Below are 25,970 nucleotides of genomic sequence, written 5' to 3'. Positions count from 1 at the left end.
GCACTCCCTGTAGGGATGATCCCAGTATCAAATATGAAAAGCGCATATATATTTGTAACTTCTGACTAAGTGTTATCTTTAAATGCAGTACTGACCCGACACAATGAGACGTGCACTGTTGCTCTGGCGAGTTTCACCGGTGTAGCGGTGACGCGTGGTGCAGCGATAGTTATTCAGGCCATCCTCAGGCAGGACGTCCAAAATATACAAGGCTCCCGTGGATGTGATGAGATATCTTTGTCCTGACGAAGATAAGAAAGAAAGCAGTTGTGTGGTTGTCTTATAGCATCACAACAGCTTTTACAATATAAAGAAAATGCATTCACTCCAGCACCACTGAGAGATTTTCTCTCTTCCTCCATAGGGTGCTAATGAATTTCTAATGTCACAGATGTCACATATAAATACACACCACAAGAAATATCATCTTAAATGATGCTGTAACTGCTATAAATATTGAATTAATCATGTACAAAATATACAAATTAAAAACTCAGTCCACATATCGTGTTTATTATACGAGTCCTTAACCTTTAACAGCTTTTATTGTCTTGTCTTTGTGCTGTTGCAGTAGCCTCACTGGCGCCATAGTCTGTTACAGAAAACCAATCCCTCTTATGCTGTCACAGGCAGTTCTGTAAGTACGGTAATATTATGTTAATTCTGCAGATCAAACGAGGTTGAGTGGGGTTGTCACCATCCATAAGGAAAGAAACCTTCCTCACAGCCATCACGTGGATGCCCACAGTCCTATGGGAGCAGATTGACGTCAAAACTGATTGAAAAAGCAATTTACAGGATATTGTCTTCTCTGTGCAGTGGTGGGTATGCTACGACAGAGATAGCACAGGAAGCCTTTCGGGCTAGAGAGAGTCCTACAACAGCAATAGGTGATGACGACCGGGTCGAGAAGAAAAATATCGTACTGTGCCATCACGAGGTTGCAAAGCTGCAGCGGTACCCGTTCGATTTTTTTAAATCCTTTTTGGCACTCTAGTCTACTTTTCTTTCCTCCACATAAATATAAGATATAAAGTGAACCCAAATAGAACTATAAGCTATACTAAGAGTCCAAAAAAAGGTATTTGGCATTTTTGTTTGTTAGCCAGATCAAGCTTTAATTTGAACATATACTTGATATTACTGCACAAAAAATGAATTTATGAAATTCCCCATGGTGCACAAATTGCAGCACCATTTAAAAGTACAATCTCAATTCTTAAAAAGTAGGAACGCTGTGTATATAAGAAGAAATAAAATAAAAAAACAAAACAAAATGCAATTCTTTGAAAATCTTACAAACCCACATTTTATTCACAGTAGAGCATATAAAATATATCAAATCTTTAAATGGAGTCAGTGCACAATTTTAGGGAAAATGATGTGCTCATTTTAAATTTGATGGTAGCCACATGTGTAGAAAGTTGGGACAGAGCCGTGTTTACGACTGTGCGGCATCAACAGTTCATAAACTTCTGGCAAATGAGGAGTCCACCTGCTGGACCAATGGGAGATGGGAATGTTGTTTGATAGAGGATTCTAGCTGCTGAACAGTCCTGGGTCTTCTTTGTTGTATTTTTAATTTCATGATGCTCCAGACAGTTTCAAATGGTGACCGCCTGGACTGCAGACAGTGCAGTTCAGCTGTGATTTAGCATTGTCTTACTGAAATATGCAAGGCCTTCTCTGAAGAAGACGTCATCTGGATAGGAGCATTTGTTGCTCTAAAACCTGTATGTATATTTCAAAATTGATGCTGCCTTTTCCAGATGTTCAAGATTAAAAAGAACTAAGTCACACTAACACCATTAGAGATGCAGGCTTCTGGACTGAATGCTGATAACAAGCAAGATCGTCCCACTCCTCTGTCTGGGTGACATGACATCTATGTTTCCCAAAAATCAAAATCCCATAATTTAGATTTTTCTGACCAGTAACAGCGCTCCCCATTGGCTCAGTCCATTTTAAATGAACTGTGGCCCAAAGAGGAGGCCAGCGTTTCTGTTCACTTCCAGCTCATTTTTAGACAGACTTCTAACCTGCATTTCTGAATGGCACCGTGAACTTTCTGGAAGACTCATGACTGTTTTAATGCAATGCGGCATTGAAGACTTGACTTTTGGGTTTTTTCTCCAGATTCTTTAAAACTTTTAATCAAATTATATACTGCAGATGATAGAAGATATTCAGAGAGCAAAGGTTTCTGGTCAGCTGCTGTTTGTTTGCCTGTTAGTTGTACCACAAAAAAGCTCAAACCAACCTCAAAGCCAACTGTTTCATTGAAAGCTGTCAGTTACTGCTGACTGTAATGACTCTGTGTGTATGACTAGTAAAAAGATTTTTAAAAATTAATTAAAACAGTGGGATTAAATACCAAAGGCACTTGGTTAGCTAACATCAACATTTCATTCAAAAACACAAAAGGAACTTTGCACAGATAAAAACAGATAATGGGCTCAGCAGAAGTCTTCTGACAGCTAAATCATTTGCATGGTAAAGAGAAGTCCCTCCACCACCGCACAGCAGGTAAAGCATTCTCTCCAGGACGCAGATGTAAGCACATGTTTCCTAGTTAAAGATCAAATAACAACTTCATGACAAGAAACTCAGAGGATTCTGCACTAGATGTAAACCCCTGCTAAACCAATAAAACAACAGAAAAAAGCTAAAAGTTGACACATGTAGAGTGGTGGTAAACGAATTGAAAAAGAAATCATGCTAAGAGGACATTGTGGACAAGATAACCAACAGTGCATACTCAAAAACATGGTTGTGCACTGGAATTTATTTGTCACTGAATGTGCCGAAGCGTTTATGGCCTGGAGTGTGTACTCTGTGTCATCACCTTACTGTGCAAATATTTGGCTATCTGCTTGTGAAGCAAGTTTTCGACAATAACAAGGTTATAATATGTTAATGTGCAGCTATTTTTAAGAGTGACATGTTTCATGAGGGATTTTTTCCTCAAGGAGGTTTCTTGTTTCCCCTGTATGTTTAGTTTGGTTGAAAATAAGCACAACGTTCATGTGCAGCAACATCCCTCACAAGAAAAACATAGATTGACAGATAAACTGTATCAAAAAAAAATGAAAGTCAGTGGCTTGGATATGAATGTACAAGCCATAGTACATTCTTCCATCATTATCAAAAGGAAGAGAAACCTCCAATTACACCAAGTGGTTTAAGTCTGGATTACTCTGATTCAAGCTGAGTAGTGTCAACTGAAACTAAACTAAAAACTAAAATTAGACATTAAAAAATATGTTGTTAACTAAAATAAAAACAAGACCTTTAAAAATGGTATGCCCATACAATGATGATTGAAAAGACAAACTAACACTGAAACTAATAAAACCCTAGCAAAACTAAACATTTAAACAACTTAACAAATGAATGAGATAAAAGTAAAAACAAATTAGAAGACAGAAAAATATAACAACTTACAGTAAGATCTGTACACCCTCCTATTTTCTTAAGGCATACTGTAGTTTTTTTCATTTTTAATATATGTTTTGCATTATTTCCTGAATGCATTTGACTGTTTTTATTAGCGAAACATTTCTCTGCATATTTAATTTGCATTACATATGATATCTAAAGGAGACCAGCAGTGGTTAACTCATATAAACTGAAAGGTAGGAGCTGTGGGTCTATTGTTAAACATCCTATTAACTATATCTATTGACGTGCTTTAAAGAAAAAAAATCAATAAAAAGAACAAACAAACCAAAAAACTAAGGACTGTAATGTTTTTTCTTTTTTAAAAAATAGTTTTTGAGTGAAGAATTTTAATATTTATTATTGTGTTTAGGTCAAAATGTCCAAACAGATTTCAAAATCCGAGTAGGTGCAAAGGTTTCTTTTTCCTATGTAGGTTTGTAAATTAGATGTGACGTCCCTCGCCTAACAACATCCCCCAGAAAATCAGAGAAAATTATAGAAAAAAAAAATGTATGTCACAATGTAATCCCGATCTCTCTCCTACATTTGGTGCAGTGGTTGGCCGCAGCGCCACGATGAGCTACAGTGTTACCAGACAGAACCAATTAGCTACAAAAACAGTGAGTGGGGAGGTGGTGAGTGAACTTAACCTAATCTTAGATTATACACTAATGCTAACATCAAACCGCTACATGTTTTAATATTCCACCGGAGACTAATATGTATGAAGGAAGCAAAGCGTGCTTAATATGCTTACATCTTATATGCATTTTAGATGTTTGCACAGGCAGAGGAAAATCAACCTTGTGGGGTAAAAGCAAACAGGAGGAATACAGAGAGAGGCGAGAGAAGCAAAACAAAACTGCTCAGCTATTGTAAGCATTGACCTAGATAGAACCGACAACAGATTCCACGGATTTGATGTCCTGAAGGGGTTTCGCGGGTTTTACATACAGGGCTGTTAGATGGGCAACCAGCAAGTGGAATCTATAAAGAGAGCGAGAGAGGGTGTGACTGTGTGTGTGTGTGGATGCCGGCAGCCATGCATGCACGCCAGCGAGCAAGACAATTGGTAAAAGGAAATCTTCTCAGAGGTCGAGGAGGCCAGATGCGAGAAAAACAACGCTGTTTTTCATCATCGCCTTCTCTTTTCAGCTCCATTTTCACTGGTTTTGTACGCAGCTGTAGCGGCAGTTCTCATTTATCTGATGTGTGTACCTTTACTTCACATACCGATCACTTTTTGCTGGCTGCTTTTAATAAAAATATATGTAAGAGTGTACTTGTAAAATCCTAGAAACCATATTACAACAATGCAGCAGCAAAAACTCAATTCAAACATCTCCTCCAAAGCTGTCCACTACACACACACACACACACTGCCTCCTTCCCTTTTTCCCTCTCCTCCCTTCTGGCTTCTCCATTTTGATTCTGTACTGGTCGTCTGAAATCTCACTGTGGAATCCATCTTGAGTGAGACAAAATGGTATTTCACTCCAGCCGCTGTGAGCTGCTGCAATTTTCTCTTCAAGCACCTCTATGCTCCTGCAATGCCTTTTAAGACGTCAGAGCTCAGTTATTGTGTTATGACAGAATGAAGGGGACACTACAGTAGGGAGGGGATTCAGAATGAGAGCTATTGTATTGAATTGTACTGCACTGTATTGTATTTCTTCTCCACAACCTGCTCCTCTTTAATTCGCTCGCAGCGTTGGCTTTTAGGAGTAATTTCTGTTCAACGTCAGCAAGAAATTACGGCCGTTTAAAAGTTAAATGTAAAAATTGGAAACTGGTGAAGACGTAGTGTATAGCACATAAACTGCTATGGGTTAATTGAGCGAGAGCGACCGAGGCCTCGGCTGCAAGATGCATTAAAAAACATTCGGTGGAGATTTGGGTGTTATTGTCAGAGAGTGGAGTCTTTCTCTCCATTCATTTGCAGGCACTGCTACTGTAAAGTAAAAAGAGCTCCACTCCACCAGACACACTTTATCTAATCATCCCCACTTTGCCAGAGACAGAATCTAATAGGAACAGCGGGCTCTCACTCTCAGCAGGCTAAATAAGCCTCGACGTACAGATGAACTAGTGTCACAGCATCCTCGCTGCCAACAGACGCTCTGAAGTTGCTGCGATTTAAATGAGAGCCAAGTCGGTCAGATCTTAGCTGACAATCTGCATTTCGGTGACAAGCCACCAGCGTTTTTATGCACCAATCAACATCAGCGGACCAGTGTGAACGGAAGTGGCTGAGATAACCGACATGCTGCCAATAAAACCCTGCTAATGTCGCACTGACGTTGATACTACATTATGTATATGACGCTGCTTGAGTGCGAAAGGTTAAAAATGTTTAGTAAAGGGTGTTCGCTTCCATAAAGGTTGCGCCGGTGAGTCAGTGTTGTTATTGTTTAAAGAGGAAGGTGGGACCGGCTCTGAGTAAACTGTGAGTCAGACACAGCGAGGAGGGACCCAGTTCTAGTCGGGTCAGCAGAGACGCAGAGATGATAAATGAGCTTATGAATGTTCTGGCTCTGTGTGGTACCTTCATGGCCCACTTCAACTCTCCTGTGTCACTTTTCAGACATTAAATTAAAATTAAAACATCTGTCTCATCAAAGCCTTACAGTGCGCCACACGTGTTCGAAAAGATGCAGTCAAACGCTCCTCTCTCCTCTAACACGGTTTACTTTGTTTCTTAGAGCAGATACTGTGGTACAATCTTGTGCCACTGCAACAGAAAAACATTACGGGGAATATAATGCATTGCCCACCCAGCGGTGGTGAGAAGCGAGAGTTGCATTCTGAGACTAATTTCAGAGTCGGGGTTATGCTGCATCGGGAAACAAGTCGCAGGGGGGCCAGACGTTGGATCAGAGCTTTAATCTAAGCTGATTGAGGTCAGACCGCAGGACTGAACTTTCCACCGCAGAGCTCCTCGGGGCAGCACGGCTACACAAAGAGAAACTGAAATCAGTGCTGTGACCATCCTGCAGGAAACCAGGAAAATGTTTGTTGTTAATCTGCTTCTCGGACTATCTGGCTACTAATGAACTGTATAACAGCCGTGCTTTGAAAGTGTTACAGGTTCACTAAACTAAACTGAAACCCTCAAATGAAACTGAATATGAGAATAAGAATAAATGTATGTTACCTGGAAAGGGACAAACAGTAATCATGATTCATATATTGTGCATATGACACCAAATAGGCTCCTCTACTGTGAGGAGTAGCAGTAAGTACATTACAGCATGAGCTATGTGGGTTACTACAGGCTGCATAATCTGGTGGAAGTGAAAGGAATTAAGTGAATTAGTCCTCTGGAGGTATAGTGTGTAGTGAGGCGTAATTCACTGAGCTCAACCAAAAATTGAAGTATAAAAACAAAAAAAAACACCCCACACTACCTTAACCGTACATTCAGTTAAAACAAACTGTGATGCATTTGTCCGGTTGCTGCTTTGTGTGGGTTGGGTGACAAAGCTGACCTTCAAATCCTGCTGCTGACTAAATTACCAGTCTATTATGGTCAATATGGAAAATATGTTGAGTTCCAACTGATCCCTGCACATTTACATTCCAGGTCTCCAAAGAATCCAGTTTAAAAATACTGAAAAACGAATGGTGTGTTTTGTTGTGTTAACTAATTCAGAGCCATACCAAAATTTTCAACACTAGTTTTGAGAGCAACTAAAACAACATAACTACTACCAAGTCTGTGTGCCGTTTCTGAACTGTTCAGATAACAGTCAATCTTTGTAAGTCATGGTAACCATGGGGATAGATACATGAATAAAGCCGCCTCCACACCTGTAGAGTCTTGCTTGTCATGGGTCGCGTTGAAGCTGATGGTTGGCCGCCCGCAGACCTACTAGTCTCCAGTTGTGGTCACTCGCATTTACCTCATATTCATCTCACCAAGTTCTTGGCATAGTCTAGGCTATATTTCTAACATTATGTCATACAAACCGAAGGCCACACAGAGGAAATGGTTTGCTGACAGCTGGCCACTAGTGGACATTCGAGCGTCCGAATGGCATATCTCAATAAACAGTATTATTTTGTATTATTGGTACTTTCTTTAATTGCACAAAAGTTAAGAAGAGTTTGACTTTTGGGACTAGTTTGCATTGCCAGACTTTTTGTTCATGTTTTTCATGCCTGCAGTTGCTCAAAGTCACCAAATGTCATTGACTTTCTATGGCACTCATCACTTTAAATCAGTTCCTGTGTGGACACAGGAATACCACAACATTCCATCACATATGTTGTGGAAAAGACTCCATCCAGTTGTATCTGTAACTTCCGTGTATATTTTACATCTAAATATGCAATGATTTAAGGCACTTAATCTCATGCAAACATGTACGTATGGCTAGTTTGAATGTCTTCTGAGTCACAGCAAAACAAAAGTCCAACCTTAAAACTTGCGGTTAAGTAGGCAGCGTGTAATGGTGGGGGAAAACAAAGAAAATGGGTTTTTGAATAAAAGTCTAAGAGGTGAGAAAACAGTTATAAAATACACAATGTGCAGTGGATTTGTCTCAAGGCTGGAAAACTGAAGACAAAAATCAATTCTACATCATATTTCTTATGAGGTAGCAGTTAAAATATAAAGCTGTTTTTATAGTGCTATCACCTGGCCAATCAGTGTGGGGTGTTTTTTTCCATGGCAGAAGAAAATTGCTCAAAAAGCTCAAAACAATTGTTTAGAGGGGGGTGGGGGGGGTGGGGGGGAGCAAGAATGGAGACTTTCAGTGGATGAAAAGCAAATGCAAATACTGAAGCTAACACTAAAATCAGGACAAATCTTCAGCACCTGTAAAAGTCACCTATAAAAATGTCTTTCTCTCGATGCACCTGCAGTGTGAAAAGATTCAAGGAATACAAGTAAATGACAGAGCTGCCATTGAAGCCCGAGTGAAGAAAGCATCCTTGATTCAGTCAAAAGTTTTGGCATCAGAGCTGGAATACTAAGAGACTCTCTGTCTCTTATTCAGCCTCAAAAACCTCTGTGTTCCTGTTTGGCTCATTCTACTTCCTCTCCTGCTTCTTCACTCTCTAGCGCTTGGTCTCTCTCTTTCTCCTCCTCTCCTGGCTCTCCCTCTGTGTGCTGAATGCTAAAACAGTGGCTGGCTGTGTCAGAACACTGCAATGAAACCTGCAGTCTCAAACGCCCACATCAAGAAAACACCTACCTTTACCAAGACACTGACCTACAAAAGCTTTTACATATTTAAATTGCTAAACGTCCATCAAGAGGTGAACATTTGTTTTGCAGGTTTGGAATAATATTTGAGAATAAAATCATGTATTTTTTATCAGATCATTCATAGAATAAATGCTAATAATTATATCAATCATGTGTGCCAAAAGAATAACTCATACACCGAAACATTAACAAGAAATGTGTCAAAGTGTCACAGTGTATATTTTCTGCATCTAGTGTTGCAGCTACAACAAAACACCATTAACATCATTAAAAGCTAATGTGGGTGCAATAACACTAAAATACTATATGTTATCATTTTTCTTTAGTTTTTGAAAAAAATATTTCCAAATTGAAGATATTTACAGAGTGAGATGCAGTGACTTTTAGCGTCATACCAACATTGTTGTGAATTAAAGATGGCTTTTCATTTATCATGAATAATTTGCGCATCATAATTCATGCAAAAAATGTCCAACTGTCACAAGACGAACAATTCATATTTAATAAACAACCGAACGAGTGAAGGATGTCACTTTAATAAATCATGTACTCTTGTGCACCCCGTTTCAGCGTGGTGCTCAGGTCTCAGTACTGGTCAGACTGCTTTTGTAGTGTGAGGTACAGTATCAGCTAGTAGACAGAATATCTAGTGAGCAGAAGCTGTAGCCTGTTTCCAGAAGAGTTAGGACACTTTATAAAAAATGAATGAAAACAGAAGGCTGTGACTTGCAAATCATTTAAAGTCTATGTTTAATTATAAAAATTAAAAAAAACCAGACTAATCAGGTCTTTTTCTGGAATAGATGCTCAGTTTGAATTTGATGGTAGTAACACTTTCAAAGAAAAGATGGGGAAGTTTACTGTGTTGCATTTTATACAGCTTTTATTTATTTTAACTTGCATCTCTTAACGCACCAACAAACTTTACCTTTAGACTGAGGAGTTCTTGAGATTTCTACCACGCAATCACAACCAGGTTTTTCTTTTATGCTGGAGATATTTCATAAGGCTATTGTGTATCACAGATGCTGTAATCTGTATGACTCAGCCTTTGTGACTCAGCATCTTTTTTTCACACCAATCATTATGGGGTAACAATTCTCCAATTTCAAGGTTTTCTTTCTGTTTTCACTTTTTGGGGGTGGGGGTCTGAGAGAGTAACTTAATGGTAAGTGGATCATGAACTAAAAAGTAATGAAATCCATCACTGTGATGTATTTCCAGTTTACTTTTTAACAGTGATGGGAATAACGGCGTTACAAGTAACGGCGTTACTTTTTTTCAGTAACGTTTAATCTAACTAATTACTGCAACGCCGTTACAGTTACTAATGGTCCGTTACTATTTTTCAACAAACAGACGGTTGAAACTGTGTTCAGCTTACCGCATCTTATATCAGTTGCACAGAAGTAGCTGTAAGCAATCTGGGCACTACAGCTTTAAGCAGCTGCGCACGCTCCCGCGGACGGTAATCACTTTCTGGCAGACGATCACTTTTTGGCACACCTGGAGCTAAGGGGGCAAAAAAATCGCATGAGTGCTGCTGTTTGACTGAGGAAGAATAAAGTAGTCGTGGTAAGACCACTTAAAGACAAAGCAACAAGGTGATAAATACCAGTTTTTAAATTGTGTTGATAGGCCACGTAAAACCAGAGTCATGATAAACAATATATACGTGGCGTTTTCCTAGTTTTGTCACGTTTACTGCCTAAGGACAGCGCTAGCAAGCACTCTCTGCTTATGAGCAAAAAAAGGAAAAACGAGTGACTGCGAGAGAGAGAGAGACTGTAGAAAAAGAGAGAGAGCGAGTTTTGAGATGTGAGAGATTTGTGATGTTTAGCGTGTTTGGAGTGTGTAGTTAATGTGTTGTCTTGTGTAGTTAGTGTGTAGTGTTGTGGATAGTTTTGTGTTGTGTGTCAGAACAATGAGGCGACTGCTGTCTCCAGGTAGAAAAAGGAGTGACACACCTGCTGCTGTCAGACCTGCAGGTATCAGGCTGTGATGTTCTCCTTTTTAGTGGAGTTTTTTTTTTTTTGGAGTGGCACAAATAATTTGTGTGGCATCTTATTGAATGCAGAACAGCTGATTGTTCTGTAAATAGTTTGAATGGTTATTTAAAAAAATCAAGGTAAAAGGTAAATGAATGCAAATAACTTTGTTGTTTGCAAAACTTGTGCATATGACAATTTATATTTGCATTTAAAGTTATGCAATATGATTCATTAAACATGTTTGTGGTTGTTACAGTAAAAAATTCTACTCTTATTTTATGTTTTTTTCTGATTTTAGATCAATTGTGTTAATACAGTATGTCAAAATGAAAACATAACTGTAAATTCAGACACGTGAGGTTGTGCTGAAAAGGATGATACCAAACAGGGTATTTAGGTGTTTTTAAAGGTGAAATGTGGAGGGAAAATCAAAAGTAGTTAAAAATGGCCAATTATACCCTGGACCCAGGAGGGTTAAACATTTTTTTAATGTAACGCAATAGTTACTTTTCAAGTAATTAATTACTTTCAGAATATTGTAACTCAGTTACTAACTCAGTTACTTTTTCAAATAAGTTACTAGTAACTATAACTAATTACTTTTTCAAAGTAACTTGCCCAACACTGCTCTTTAAAGACTACAACAGTCACCAGACTAGTGTGCTTTACTGGGCACTAACTACCACAAGTAGTAATCATCAGTGACCACAGACGTTCCTACTATCCTACTCAATTTTTTGGTTTGTAAAAAGTCACATTCTTATTCTCAACCCCTAAGATGCAGATACTTATTCAGGACCAAGCTTCACACCGTGGGTATCCTTTTAGTGTCATTTTACAAAGTACAGGTTAGACAAAGAGTTTAACGTGAGTACCTCAATATCTGAAATGCAAACTGTAGGCAAAAGTTCTCTGCTGGAAATGTTGCTGGAGCAGGACACATTTAAGAAACTTGTTGCAGATGTGAAAAGTTTGCCTTTTAACATGTGCTTTCCATTATGAAAAATTTGCATTTAAACCCCCCAAAAAGTATTCTCTTAAACTTAACAAAATGGGAAAATGAATGTAAAATCAGTACAAAAACAAAATAAAACCCAACATAAACCAAATAGGGTACTAATTTGTGTCGACTGGCTGAAGGACTGTGTGATTATTTAAACACATTCAGTCACAAAGAAAACTGTTACTGTTTCAGTATTACTACAGGAAATGTACTTATCTAAAGTCCAAAGCCACATACAGTATAGTATCATATTACAGTGATGGCGCAAGAACTGGTTTGTGACAGGTGGGCACCTTTGTACAAGAATGCATGGTGTAGAATTAATTCTACATTAATGTATAGCACCTTGCTGAGCTAGGCTACCAGCATACACTTAGGCAGACACATATCACAGAAACTGCTGAAAAAGAGAGTCAGGTCTCCAAGGTTAAAGAGTCTGGTGGGTGCTGATGTCTTTGATGATGTTAGCGATCCAGTAATCGCTGTTGAAGCCCAGAGCTATTAAACAGCAGGTTGATAAGCAAGTGTATTGAAGAACGTCAGGACAGCAGCAGGTTTAAGGAGATATTTCAGCAATGAAGGAGAATAGACATATTTACCAGTCTTTTCCAGAGACAATAACCACAAGTACAAAATGAGTCGTGTTTTTCAGTTCGCCTGCTTCATTATGCTGTACTGTAATATGTGATGGAATTTTCATTTAATATTACTGATCTTTAAACCAGGTATCAAATAAATATTCCTAGCTAGAGATGCATCAATTGCAATTTTCTTGGCTGATTTGGATTCCTGATATTTCGTAAGTGTGACGTGCTAATGAGAAATGACGATTCGAGTTTTTCTCTGACAGCATATACAATCAAAAATGAACTTCTCTTCAAAACAAAGTTTTATCTTTACATTAAATTAAATTAAACTTTAAAATTTCTCCCCAAACTGTAGTTACAGGTAAGTTACAGGATGTTCTTTAACTTAAATAAGTGAAAATAAAGTGTTATATTATTAGAAAGAGTTACAAATAATTAACTGAAAATAAATTACTTATACACCCAACTTCACCTTACCAAACAAAAGCAAGTGTAACACATTTGTATAACAAAATAAATATCATCTTTATACCATTATAACTGAGGCAGCTAGCTTTTGGCTTGCTGTGATTAGCTTTAGCCACTTTGCTAGCTTCTTTAAATTTTCCACGTTTAGCAGGGTGAGGGTGATTTAAAGTGTCTGATTAGGTGTTTTGTTTAAATTTTTTCCTGCTGGTCTCCCCTCGTTCTACATGGGAGCTCTTTACTTCAGAGTAAAGATCTTCCATGCTAATAACATGTTAGCATGTAGCTAATAGTACATGACTATTTACCTGCACTGCTGCGTGCATGCTGTGCAGACATGAAATGGACTGACTTATAATCAAACATACATGATCAAACATTCCCCAGCTGGTCACCAGTTATGGCTAAGAACTCTGAAAATTGACCTCTATATCTGTATCTAACTCAAACAGTTTCATGAGAAAGCAAAAAAGAAGGAATAAGCTAATAAAACAGACAGTAATCAAATTAAAGTAAAAAAAAAATTACACAGTAATCAACGCCTCCTTATACCCTGCTGCACGACCAAGTGTTGGTTTCAGAAAGACTTAATTACAAACTTATAAACATCAAATCTGTTATAATACATTTTTCTGGACAAACATTTGAGTTCCACATGTCAGACGTTAGTCTGTTTTCCCAGGGCGGTGCTCTGTTAACCTGTGAGATCACTATCCCTCACTCAAAGTTTTTCTGCATGATAGTTTAGGATAATGGATCATTTCATTTTAGAGAAAATTGGCCCATTGCATATAGTGCGTTGTATTAATCTTGCTGTATCACGTTGAGCATTGCTCTAAGCCAGGCAGCAATAAACGGTGAAAAGTTGTGGTGACACAACGTTGGACAGAGTGACCTCATCTGAAAAACAACCTTTCCTATGAAGCTCATGTTCATTTGTGGAAAAGATCCCAGCTCATATTACACCATGTTTATCTTTCTACCTCTGTGCTTTGTCTGCTTCATCTTAGAAGATGCCACAGCCAAATGGCCTGCGGCCTAATCTCATCATTTACCTCTAGTGTACTCTTACAACACCACAGAGCATTGTAGTTAAAAAGAAGATTTCTTTAAACCACAGCAAGAGGAACTGTTGTCAACTGTTGCTCTTTGTGCTGGGCTCCATGTCTGTAAAATTATACTCACAGATGGATTGTAAAATGAGTAATTAAATCTAGCCTTCTATTTCCACCATGCTGGAGAGGGGATGTTGGCTTGGGGGCTGCTTGGGTGCGTGTGTGTACGCGCATGCAACATGTGTAGCAGTCTGCCATCATAACCTAATTATTGCAGCAGCTTAACAACAGCAATTAGCACATTTCCATCAGACGACACTAATTTGTGAATTCCATTCCAGCGCCATTCAGGACCGGCTGAGAGAGAGACTTAATTCACTGTTGAGCTACTAGCGATGCTAAATCCATATCTATAGAGCTGTGAAAATTGCTTATGGTAATTGCAGTTATTTTAAAACTAGGCTAACACTTTAATGACATTTCTAATTTTAATCAGTTATTTTCTGTATAGTCCACATTGAACGTCTTCTCACCCTAGGGAAACCCATGTTTCCTCATCTGACTTCCCAATAAAGTGCCTCTTCCCAAGAGCTTCCTAAGATAAAGAATATTGTTTTAACTAAAAACAGATTTCCAATGCCACATACTAGGAAATGTACATAGACCATGATTATTTAAAATTAACACTAAACCCACAAATGTAAAAGTTGTTTTAGCTCAATTTTTGGCTTCCTCCAACTCCAACAAGGTGCTTGATGGAGGAGAAAACAGCAGCGACTGTAAATTATAAAGCAAAATGGTGAACGACCCTTAAATGCTTTGCAGAGTTGAGGGGATCTACCGACAACTGATATTCATCACGACTAACAATCATTTTGGCAACATTAAAAATCAACATCTGATAGTGAATTATTTTGTTTTCTTGATAACACACCTCTACATGTAGCTGCAGCTATACTTAATGGTTAAAGAAACTGAATGTTTCTCAGTTTTCAGTCAGAGCTTTCTTTTAAGGATGCACAACCATCAGTCAAAAAATATTTCGAGGTGAACAGCTCCAGCAGTCTTTGTGCATACAACTGCCTCAGAATAACAATCCCCCACCCTTCCTCCACATCCCCCTGAATCCCCCATCTCCCTGTCTTTCTCCACCCTCTGCCCCCCCTCCTCCCTTACATCCTACGCAGAGATGCATGTTGAGTGATAGGCCTGTGGATGAGTCTGGACAGTGCGTCTGAGGCCCTGGTTTTTAATAGGGTTCTGTTCCCAGTAATTATGCTGACACAATTTGATCAGCGCGGGGCTAAGTATCTTCATCTGAGGGAGATCGGGGGGAATTAACGCTGATGTAATAAGTACAATTTGTCACTATTAAGACAGAGGTGTTGACAGGCACTGGTGTTGTCAGGGCAACTGATGGTGCTCCCTTGCTACAGTATGTATTCTGCTGCATCCGGCGAGCAGAGCTGTCAGGCCTCCTCAGTAATCGATTTCTGGGGTTGCTTTGCACAGGCAAAAGCATGCAACTATGCCATATATACAGCGCGTATGCATATAATAAATAGACATAGTGCACCTGGATGTGATGGAGTGTTTCAATATGGCATTAACTCGATGAACAGATAAGTAGCACAAGCTAAAATATTTGCAAGAAAACCACAAGAAAAATATGCATTATGCTTATTAGCTGCAGTACATTAATGTCACGCCAGTCCAGCGATTAGATGGTGAAAACATACAAACCTGATCATAACAAAGACACAACTGAAAGACTCACTGTTCTTACATCGGGTCTGCTGGGTAGGAAGAGGAAGAAATGTACTAATGGCACAGGGTTCAACCCTTGCTACTTGCAGGGGAGAGAACCAAAGCCAAGGTCATGACCCTCTAATCCATCTCACTGAGCTTTTTTTTTTTTTTTTTTTAAAGGAGCACACATTAGCAATTTGTTCAAAATGTACTTACACAGAGAAAGCTAAAGTGCTTTAATGAGGTCTAAGCCTCTGCTGGTGACCAGTCATCTGAGTTCAGCGAGCTGTGAAACGCAAACAGCAGGCAATAGACAAACTGGAACTAGCATTGGAACTAATTCACAGTATTTGAGGTTTAGTCCCAGTGATAAAAATAAAAGCTGTAGTAGATCCATTGATGTCAGTTTCAAGATCTGCGATACATATCAACAGGTCCTCCAACAAGAATCTGTGGAAGACTGTAGAGGCTGCAGCAGCAGCACCCACATGCATGTATGGTATGTGGTTATGTTAGCTTACTATGACGCAATCCACACACAACTGCTCATTTTCTATATCAAAACACTTCACTGACATTACGAAATGTGATCGCAATTTCTACTTTGCTCATTTAGAGCACTCACTAAGGTGGTTAATGCCACATGAGCGGAGCTGCCGGGGCTGCGGTGCTGCACAGACTGCAGCTTATTGTACTATGATGACATTAATAGCTATTTCAGCATACCTGACATCCCAGTTCAGTTGGAGCTTCAGCTGTGACTTGACTTCCCTCAAGAGCAGCTCAACTTTTAAAATAAAATGTGTGCTCAGAGACTTTCAGACTTTAGCGTGTACCCTGGAGAAACATTAGGGCAATATGACAAGTCACCTGATCCTACTGGCACAAATATTAAGTTGTGCCATTGGTTTAGCCTCTGTTACGTCTTCTGTACCATGAAGTGCCCGCAAGAACAGCATATAAATCTCTATATTGACTGTTTCACTAAGAAAAGACTTGCTATCAAAAAGTATTGACAACATTTGTCATAAATTAGGCGAAGACTGGAAAATATATCATTATCAATGGCTATCCTTTTAAGAGCTTTCTGAAAAGGTCAGCACATATGCAGTGTAAGGTCCATAATAGCTGTGATATAAACTGATGTTGCACTGTTTTGCGGTGTGCCATTTTAGCATGATGACCCACTCCATAGGTAAACCTTGTTAATAAAAACACATAAAGCTGCTAAACGCGATTTCATTCACACAAAAAAACCCATTTACATGAATACCTGGACAAACCATACAGAGCAATAACACAATGAAGCAATATAAATAAAAATTTAGGCTAAGTCTGGCCTAAAGAACATGGCAAGTGGAAATAAACCCGCATAACTACGTCTCTCCCTTTTGACAGATATGGCCCTTAGCAAAAATATAATGCCGGAGCTTTGATATTAAGCAACAGGAGCAACCACAGAATACATTTCACAATTCAGCGCTGTTGTTCTTTATGAGAAATGGCTCAATGAAGCATGTAAAAGGGTCAGAAACATGCCCCGGATTACATTCTTGCCTCAGGCCCCAATTTACCTGAGCGAGCAGGTCGCAGTCATGTTCGGAAGAGGGAAGAGTGGCGTAGGAACGAGTACATGTGTGCCTGTTATATTACATGCAAGCACTAATAAAAGTCAGTGTGTGCAGATAAGGGATGCCAGTATAGACATTTTTTTAAAGTATCTGAAGAACAGAGAACAGCAGGTGTATTAGAGAGCCAAGAAAATGATGGTGCACGACACACAGGATTTCAATCCAGCTTCACGTCGTGTAGTCCGAGGTGTGTTATTGTAGTCTGACCAAAATTCAGACCCCTTTCACAGACGAGCACCTTCTGTGTGTTTCCAGCTGCAAAAATAAGCAATTTCAATTTCATTTCAATATAAAGTGTATTTCTTCTATTTATACATACACTCACTTGCCACTTTATTAGGAACACCTTGCTAGTACCAAGCTAACTCCCATAATTCTCAATGGTACAGATTCAACAAGGTGCTGGAAACATTTCCCAGACATTTAGGTCCGTACTAAAGATGGCATCGCGCAGTTCCTGCAGATATGTCAGCTGCACATCCATGATGACAATCTCTCTTTCCATCACATCCCAGAGGTGCTCTATTGGGATCTGGTGACTGTGGAGGCTATTTGAGTAAAGTGAATCTTCAAGAAACAAGTTTGTGATTTTTTTTTCTCAATATGTGTTAATACACCATTAGTTTTTATTAATCTCTGACTCTATTCCACAGCGTGTCTTCATCTTCCCTCATCCCTCAGCCATTCACAGCACATGTGTTCCTCCCTGAGCCTGGCTCTACTGAGGGTTTCTTCCTCTTAAAAGGGAGTTTTCCTTTCCACTGTCACCAAAGCACATGCTCATGAGGGGGCCATGTAATTGCTGGCGTTTTTCTTTGTTTTCTCTGTGTTATTGAAGGGGCTTTACTTATGTACCTTGAGGAAACTGTTGTTGTTATTTGGTGCTATAAAATATGACATGCAGGATGGATCCATGCTTTCATGTAGTTTATGCCAAAGTGTAGCCCTACCATCTCAGTGTAGCAGCAGAAATTTAGACTCATCAGACCAGGCAACATTTGTTTCAATCTTTTATTATCCAATTCTGGTGAACCTGTGTGAATTGTAGCCTCGGTTTCCTGTTCTTAGCTGATAGGAGAGGGAACTGATGTGATGTCCTGCTGCTGTAGCCCATCTGTTTCATGGTTTGATGTGTTATGTGTTCAGACATGCTCTTCTGCGTATCTTGGTCGTAACCAGTGCTTAATTGAGTTACTGTCTTTGATGCAGTCTGGCCATTTTCGTCTGCTCTCAGACATTAACAAGGTATTTTTTCCCAGAGAACTGTTGCTCACTGGATATTTTCTCTTTTTCAGACTATTTTCTGTTAGCCCATGCAACATTCAAAGTCACTTAACTCACCTTTCTTCCAATTCAGCTCAACTCAACTTTATTTATATAGCGCCGAATCACAACTACAGTTATGCTTTATATTGTAAGGTAGACCCTACACTAATAAATAGAGAGAGAAACCCAATAATCTAATGACCCCCTATGAGAAAGCACTTTGGCAACAGTGGGAAGGAAAAACTTAACAGGAAGAGAAATCCAGCAGATTAAGGCTCAGGGATAGGTATTAATCTGCCGTGACCACTTGGGGTGAGGGGAGGAAGACAGGGCAGGACTTCCTAATTCTGATGCTCATTTTGAACTTCAGAGGGTCTTCTTGACCATGTCTTCGTGCGTAAATGACTTGAGTTGCTGCCATGTGATTGGCTGAGTATATATGGTGTTTAAGAACAGTCGAGCAGGTGTGCCTGTTCTGTGGCCAGACAGTGTTATTAAATTACATTTATTAACTATATAAACACATATTATTTTTTCAAATCAAGAGAGCAGTGAAATTAATGGTTGCTCTTAACCGGCTCACTGTGATTCTTCTTGAGTAGAACCAAGCCATTGTTGATGTTATCAAAAACACCATCTGTCTGCTGTGAGAGAAAAAAAAGGCTCGCAGGAACGATAACCTCTTCGATCCTAACAGGTGCAAAAACAAAACTAAGAGGAGGGTCACATACTTGTCAGTCAGGCACTCTGCGCACACCCACACAGTCCTCAGACAAGTTGTAATCAGCCACAATAGATGAAGACACCTGTGTGGGTGGACCAAAGGTGTGCAGGGCCTTTGATATGAGCATCTAATGAAGCTGCCTGTTTCTAACCTCTATTTGATGTCTCTGCTGTTAACTGACTATAAAATACCAGGTGGTAAACTAAACCAAACTGTTAAACTTAAAGGCACACACAGCTTTTTAGTTATAACTGATGATCATATTTTTCTGTTCTGACTGCACCGTATGCTTTACACTGAAAGTCGTGGAGGCCTGCTATTTAGGGCCAGCTAAGGGTTTAAATCTGATGAGATAACCTGAGAAATGTTATTACGTAACTAAAAAACAAGCTTAATTTTCCCATTGTCTTTTCAAGGAAATTAGCAAAGATACTGGAAAAGCTTTTGTTAAAGATCTATCTGTATTAACTCTGACTTTAAAGTTTGAAAAAGAACATTTTCCATTATATAAAAGGTAATAATTTTTTGGTTAGCTTTGTCATCCATCTGTCTAAGTGACAACTCTTACAATTACATAAAGAAGGCAAGGTTCAGTTTTAATATCACATCCACCTTTTTCACTCTCTCTTGTGTCTCATCTCTTCCTCATGCCCTCGGTCTCTTTATTCAAAAGTTTTCAGCTTTGAAATTTTAATGCAGTTTTTCTGTGAACTTCAGCAGAGACTTCACTCTGTCCATTTTGTTCACCAAACACACTGAAAGGCTGCGCTTCTGAGATAGCATAGGGCCTTTCTTTGTGCTTTGAGTAAAGTGCTTTGTATCTGGTAGACTCAGGCTTTTGCCAAAGAGATGCATGTCAAAATGAAGAAAAACAGAAACCTCTGAAGCCCTTTTCAGATGTGGCATAAGTAACACTGCGGACTTCATCAATCTGTCATTCAGACATGTTTTACTTTTGCATACATATATTATTCTTCATTGCTTTGTTCAGTGATTCCCACAACACTGATGGAGCACACCAAATTACACACAGGATATTATTTACTTTGTGCAAAATATGTCATCAAGTGATGAGTCAGAGCTTTCCTACGGGCTCTGTTTTGATAGATTGACAATTAGAGAAAACACGTACTACACGAAGTGACTCAAACACATTCATATGCACTTTGGGAAACTTGAGTAAAATGATTATACTATACTATACGATTATACTATTATGAAAGTTTAGCTCATGAACTGTCTGCGCATGAGAGGTCATCTGTCTGAACTGAAGTACTCATTGTCATTTGTAGTTGCTCTCAGTGTAAAGAATGATAAATTGGAAGTACTTAATGAAGCTGCTGCTATTGTGCCAAATAGCAGCAGCAAATGCAAATGCACACAACTTTTATTCTGGGGAAGTTTAAGCAGGTATATAAAGGCTGAGGTATGTAATAAACTCAGAAGAAGTAGCTGGAAGCTACAGTGACAGACTTAGTTTTCATCATAGTAAAAACTATTTCAAAGTGAGTGAAAAAATGTGAGAGGAACTTTCTGGAGGTCTGTGAAATTAAGTTGGAGTAACCAGAGAGAGCCAACGCAGCCAGAAAGGCCCAGAAGTTGGATTCAAACCCAGGAACTTTTGGTGCATAGGAACAGACTGCTGACTTCGCAAATGCCTCTACTTTGCAATAATACCAATTACAGTTGATGGTGGAATATCAAAACAGTGGTGACCTCTTATAGCACAACTCCCAAATTCAGTCAGTTTTTTAGAACGACTTATTTTTTTCACTTCATGGGTGCTTAATTTTACACAGCAATGGAAATGTGATTGAAACACTTGAAATGAAAGATTATGTGTGCTTTTGTAGTGTATGTGTTGCAGGCATTAAATACAGTTCCCAGTTGACTTACATAGCTTCAGATTTATGCTATACAAAGAATCTGCAATCATGCTGCGGATAAAGACTGAAAGCCAGTGTTTGAGACCACTGTTCTGCTCCTCTGCAACCCTTATTCGCTTTGTGCTTCAATGGAAGGCCACCCGGCTGCCACACACTAACGAGGGTTAGCTCAGTCACAGTGAACACCTTAACCATTACTCAAACACCAAAAAAAACCCTCTGATGTTTAGTCTCCACAGAAATATTTAAATAGTCCACAATGTCCCGGACAAGCCCCCATTTATGTTACCCAAAGTTGCAACACAGATGTGAAGACTGACACCAGAGTTTTAAGAAGCATGGGATTTATTTAACATGTTTATTTAACAGTTGCAACCCAGTGAGCATTAGGGCAAGAAGTGATGTCTCCCAAAGTCCACCTGAGACATGCCTTTATCCAGACCTCACCTGCGGTAGACTCAAACACTCTCAATGCAAAGAGAATAGGGTTTGCTGTAGTTAGTAGGAATTGTCTACAAACTACAACAATGTTCCCTTTGCATTATTATTATATACAAAATTTGCTGAAAATATCCCGTCTTTAGGGATCTGAGTAATTCATAGAAGACACACCAAGTCTTAGTCCTGCGTATGTCTATCAATTAATCTTATAATGTGAAATTGGGCTTTTTCTGTGTTAAACATAATACATAAATGTTACTAGGTCTAGCAAGACTAGCATTAGTTTCGAATGTTTTACAGCAAAGCAATTAAGGTGCCAAAATAAGGTTCAAATTCTGAGACTGTGTTGAGATGAGATTTCAGAGTGATGTGTGCATCTGTCAAAGGACTGAACTCACACCAGAAACCTCCCCTGTTCTCTTTGCTGTTCTCTCTTGAGTGGAACCCAGGGTCTCAAATAATGTACATACTGATATAAAAACAGGGATAATTACTGAATCGTGTACAACTCCTCTTTTCCTCCATACCACTTCAAGGGATAATTAACCCCGGTTTGCCCCGCTGCTCTGAAATATCATTGATGTGGCCCTGCATCCCTCTGTGAAGGAGACTGACTCTGGTCACTAAAGATTCCTGTCAAGTCACGTTGTCATTCGAGGGTGACATAAAAGACATAAAAGTGACGTGTGACATTAACCAAAGGTCACAGTCACATGTAGACTTCTTCCACAGTCAGAATGACTCAGAGCCTCAAAGGGATATGTGTTATCATCCAATCGTGTGGACACGGGTAAGCCAAACAGGAAGTGATATACTCTGAGCTGTGTGGCTCGCCTTCTCGACTGGACAGTGTTGTGACATAATCGCCTCTGGCAGCTCAAATCTGGATTTTGGGTACCAGGACTCGTGTTGATGAAAAGAGTTGTTTTATTTGACAAGAGGCTTGTTAGCAGTCAGAAATGTGTCTTTATCAGATCTCATATGTGTCATCTGCATATGAGATCTGATAGGGTGTCTGTTAATTTAGTGCTTCTCATTTATGGCACACACAAATGTACGAGCACATTTGCTTGATATGCTGTGATGTACAATATTTAGGTATTGTCTTGGCAGGCATTTTCCATGTGTGTGTGGTTGTGTGTGTTTGTTTGCATGCTTAAGGCTCAGTCAGCAATTCCACATCGTGCTGTCCAGCTGACGTCAGGAGGGCAAGAGCTACTGAGCCAACCAGCCAGGCAACCCCCATGCACTGCCCTCTGAGAGCTTTCGACCTATGCACCCACATAGATCTCTCTTTCTGCTCACTGCCTTGTTTTCCTATATCCTGATATTAGCTGCTTTCCTCTGTCTCTTTCTCTTTGTCTCCTTCCATCTTATCTTTTCCTACTCTTTCATCACCTCTGCCTCGCTGCTCATTCCTACCTCCACTTCTTTGTTGCAAAAATCAGTTGTGTCTTATTTTCCTACATTATATGCACTTGTCATTCTCGGTGCGCCATCCTCTCGGTTCTCTTGTCATTCTCCCCCTACTTCTTCCTCTTTCACTCCATCTCTCCTCATCTGTCTACATCCCTTACTCCTCTCTCTCTCCCTCTCCAAGCACCCCTTCCTCTTTCCTTCCTCCCGTTTTGAAAGCAAACACTGCCTTTCCTTGTCCGCGGTCAAAGACTCCTCTGTCCTCTAACCACCGTTTTGGAGACTCACTGCAGGCTTGCCACTCAGTATGCACAGTGGCCACGTGGCCCGACAATGGCTCATTTCAACCTCAATTTCCCCCGAAATGAATGGGAGCCCACCCCGGTGCACGCGGCATGCCTTTTAATTGGCCCAAGTTAGATTCAAACCATTAAACCACTGATGTCGACACATCTTCGCCGCGCCCATTTGCCCCCACCCCATAGCCCCATTCACACACACACACACATGCACGCACAAGCACACACACACTCTTTCCCTCTTAGGCTGCCAGAACATAAACGTCTTATCTCTCGGTCCCAACCGAGCACAGACGCCATGAATATTCAGCAGCTTCCATCTCCGTTTCAACACACAGACACACACACTAAAGCAGGGAAAAAACACACAAACACATATATACATACACATAGACAGGGTCTTTGTCCTGCACACAGTATTTCAAAATGGGCATTGTTTACGCTTTGCTGAGTTTAGCTCGTTTGTCTCTTTCCCCTCATTTGCTACAGTGTGAACACTGCATATCTGGGGGATATTGATTAGAAGCCAAAGGAGAACCACCAATGCAGATATTAGCCCTTTGTGTGGACACCAAATCAACATTTTTCACTTTAGAGTTTGTATAAGACTTACCTGCTTCCAGGGAAGGACAGCATGGCAGGAAGATAGACAGACAGAGAGGGTAAGAGAGAGAAAGGTTTAGATCTGTGCTCTGCAGTATCAAAATGCAGCATGACCATATAGTTTCAAGCATTTTTATGCTATATATTGGCAAATCACTTATATAATTTTCTGCTGAACAGGACAGTAATCATGTGATCAACACCTATCAGCACTAATTAAGCTAATTCCAAAGAATTCAACCCTTGGCAGGGAGATCACAAAACAATTTGTTCTTCAGCGCATCTGAAAACAAATAATGGAATCAGAATATGAACTGAAAGATTAACAATGACAAATTCATTTTAAAAAAAGGACACACAAAGGTCTGCCTGTGGTGGCTTTGCCAGAAACAAGCGCGCTCAAAGAATATTATCTCTTGCTATCGGTCAGTCATTAAATAAAGAGCAGATTAATCAGGGAGGGCCCCGTGGCATTGGGTACAAACCCTCATCTAATCAGAGGAAAGGCTGGGAACCAGGTGTGCTTCATCTCTCTGAAACACAGACTGAACTCAGCCGAGGAGCCCAGCCCCACTCCAACACCCCTTTGAAATATTTCACTCCAAATTCACAATAGCCCAATCCCCCCATGGATGTTGTCAAAGATGAAAGAGCTAGCGTGCACTGGTGCTCTGTCCGCACTGCTCTCGCTTTCTCTCTCTGCTCATTCTCTCTGGAATAGAGAGAGAAAAAAGAAAGTGAATACTCAAGTAGCTCCTGCACTCTTCAACCATTTTACACTACCTGCTTTGATCTCCTTACAGCATGCCGCTGTCATAGTAACAGATCAAAATCTCAGTGTCTTTGTATTAGAAGCTTTTCTCCCTCTTTTGCCTTAGCTTGACTCGCATGCATTTATTTACTTGTCTGAACCATCCCTCTTTTCTCTCTTTCTCCCTCTGTGTCTCTCTGCCTCTCTTACCCTCCAGTTGCTAGGAGGGTTTTCCTCCTCGTTTAGCTCGTTAGTGTGTGGCGGTAGCCGGCAGGATCAATTATGGGGGAATGTGAGCTTGCGTCTCGGTATCATTACCCAGCAAAAACTATATTAGTTCAGTCTGAGGGGAACACATGGGCAGTAGACAGCCTGATTATTATACCAGCCTGCCAGCCAGCCAGCTACTGTGTCTGTTCTTTGGCAGCCTCTGCTACTGATCTCCAGCCGTACTGGCCTTGCTCACTCCTCTGTTCTCTTCTGAGCTAGACAGGATACCATGCTCACTTTGATCACAATCAAAAATTACTTCAATTGACCACAAAAGCGCGACAGTAGTATTCAGAAATAGACTTAATGCGAACTGGCGTTTCTGTCAGTGGAGCTGCTGATGTCTCGACACTGTATGCTCGGGTTGGGCCGATGGACAAAGTGATCGGTGATAGCTAATCAGTCAAGGCAATTTTTTTTAGCTAATTTTCCTGCTGCTGCTTTAACGCTATTATGAGATGGATAATTAATTGAAGCGTCCTCGCAAAAGTTCATGCTTGGACTTTTGCATGCTTTCAAACAAATGTGTGTGCGCATGTGGTGGCCACACTGATCCATCAAAAACTGAAGGAGGATATTTCTCACTGTTGGTTGGAATTTTTAAATTAGAGCTTAACATGACGATGCACTTGCAGAGACACTTGCTCATCTCGCCTCCTTAACTTTCTCTTTCTTTTCGACAGTTATATATGCCACAGTGCGTGGGGACAACACGATGAAGAGTGAGATAAGTGATATAATTTGCAGACTTAAAACCAGACTGGACAAGATAATAAAACCATAGGGTCTATATTTATTTGGTTTATTTAAAGCCAGTATATGTTATGAATTACAGAGCTAAAATTACTGCTGTTTATGTGAATCTGTAAATGTCAAAAAAGGGATATATGCACATATTTGTTGCTGGGTCTGTGAAACTTATTCTCGTTAACGACAAAAACAAGACGAACATCTTTTACTTGCTAGCAAGGGAGGCCCCAGCCGGTGTCTCAGCAAGCACTCCTGAATCCTACCGCAATGACCCCAACGACGGCCTCCGCTTGCTGCCTTTTTTTGGGAAAACAGTTCACACAATACACATCACAGCGAAGCAACGTCCACCATAAAACCCCCCAAATGGTTCTAAGACAAGGCACTATGTGTGTGTATGTGTAAACATCTGTATGCATCTGCTGTTTCT

At 39.9% G+C, this 25,970-nt stretch overlaps 1 protein-coding gene across 2 annotated transcripts in view; it reads right to left on the bottom strand.

Annotated features, from left to right (window-relative positions):
- dscamb (Down syndrome cell adhesion molecule b) overlaps positions 1 to 25,970 on the bottom strand; it is a 128,429-nt gene that overhangs the window by 48,109 nt on the left and 54,350 nt on the right. For both annotated transcript variants that reach the window (XM_005720578.1, XM_005720579.1), the window contains exon 4: positions 96 to 242. In XM_005720578.1, coding sequence (XP_005720635.1) covers positions 96 to 242 — 147 coding nt within the window. The remainder of the gene's footprint in view (positions 1 to 95; positions 243 to 25,970) is intronic.

This window comes from Pundamilia nyererei, unplaced genomic scaffold, assembly GCF_000239375.1.
Source record: "Pundamilia nyererei isolate P.nyererei 1_Seehausen unplaced genomic scaffold, PunNye1.0 scaffold00003, whole genome shotgun sequence".
Classification (NCBI taxonomy): Eukaryota; Metazoa; Chordata; class Actinopteri; order Cichliformes; family Cichlidae; genus Pundamilia; species Pundamilia nyererei.
This window is presented reverse-complemented; position numbering and strand designations above follow the sequence as displayed.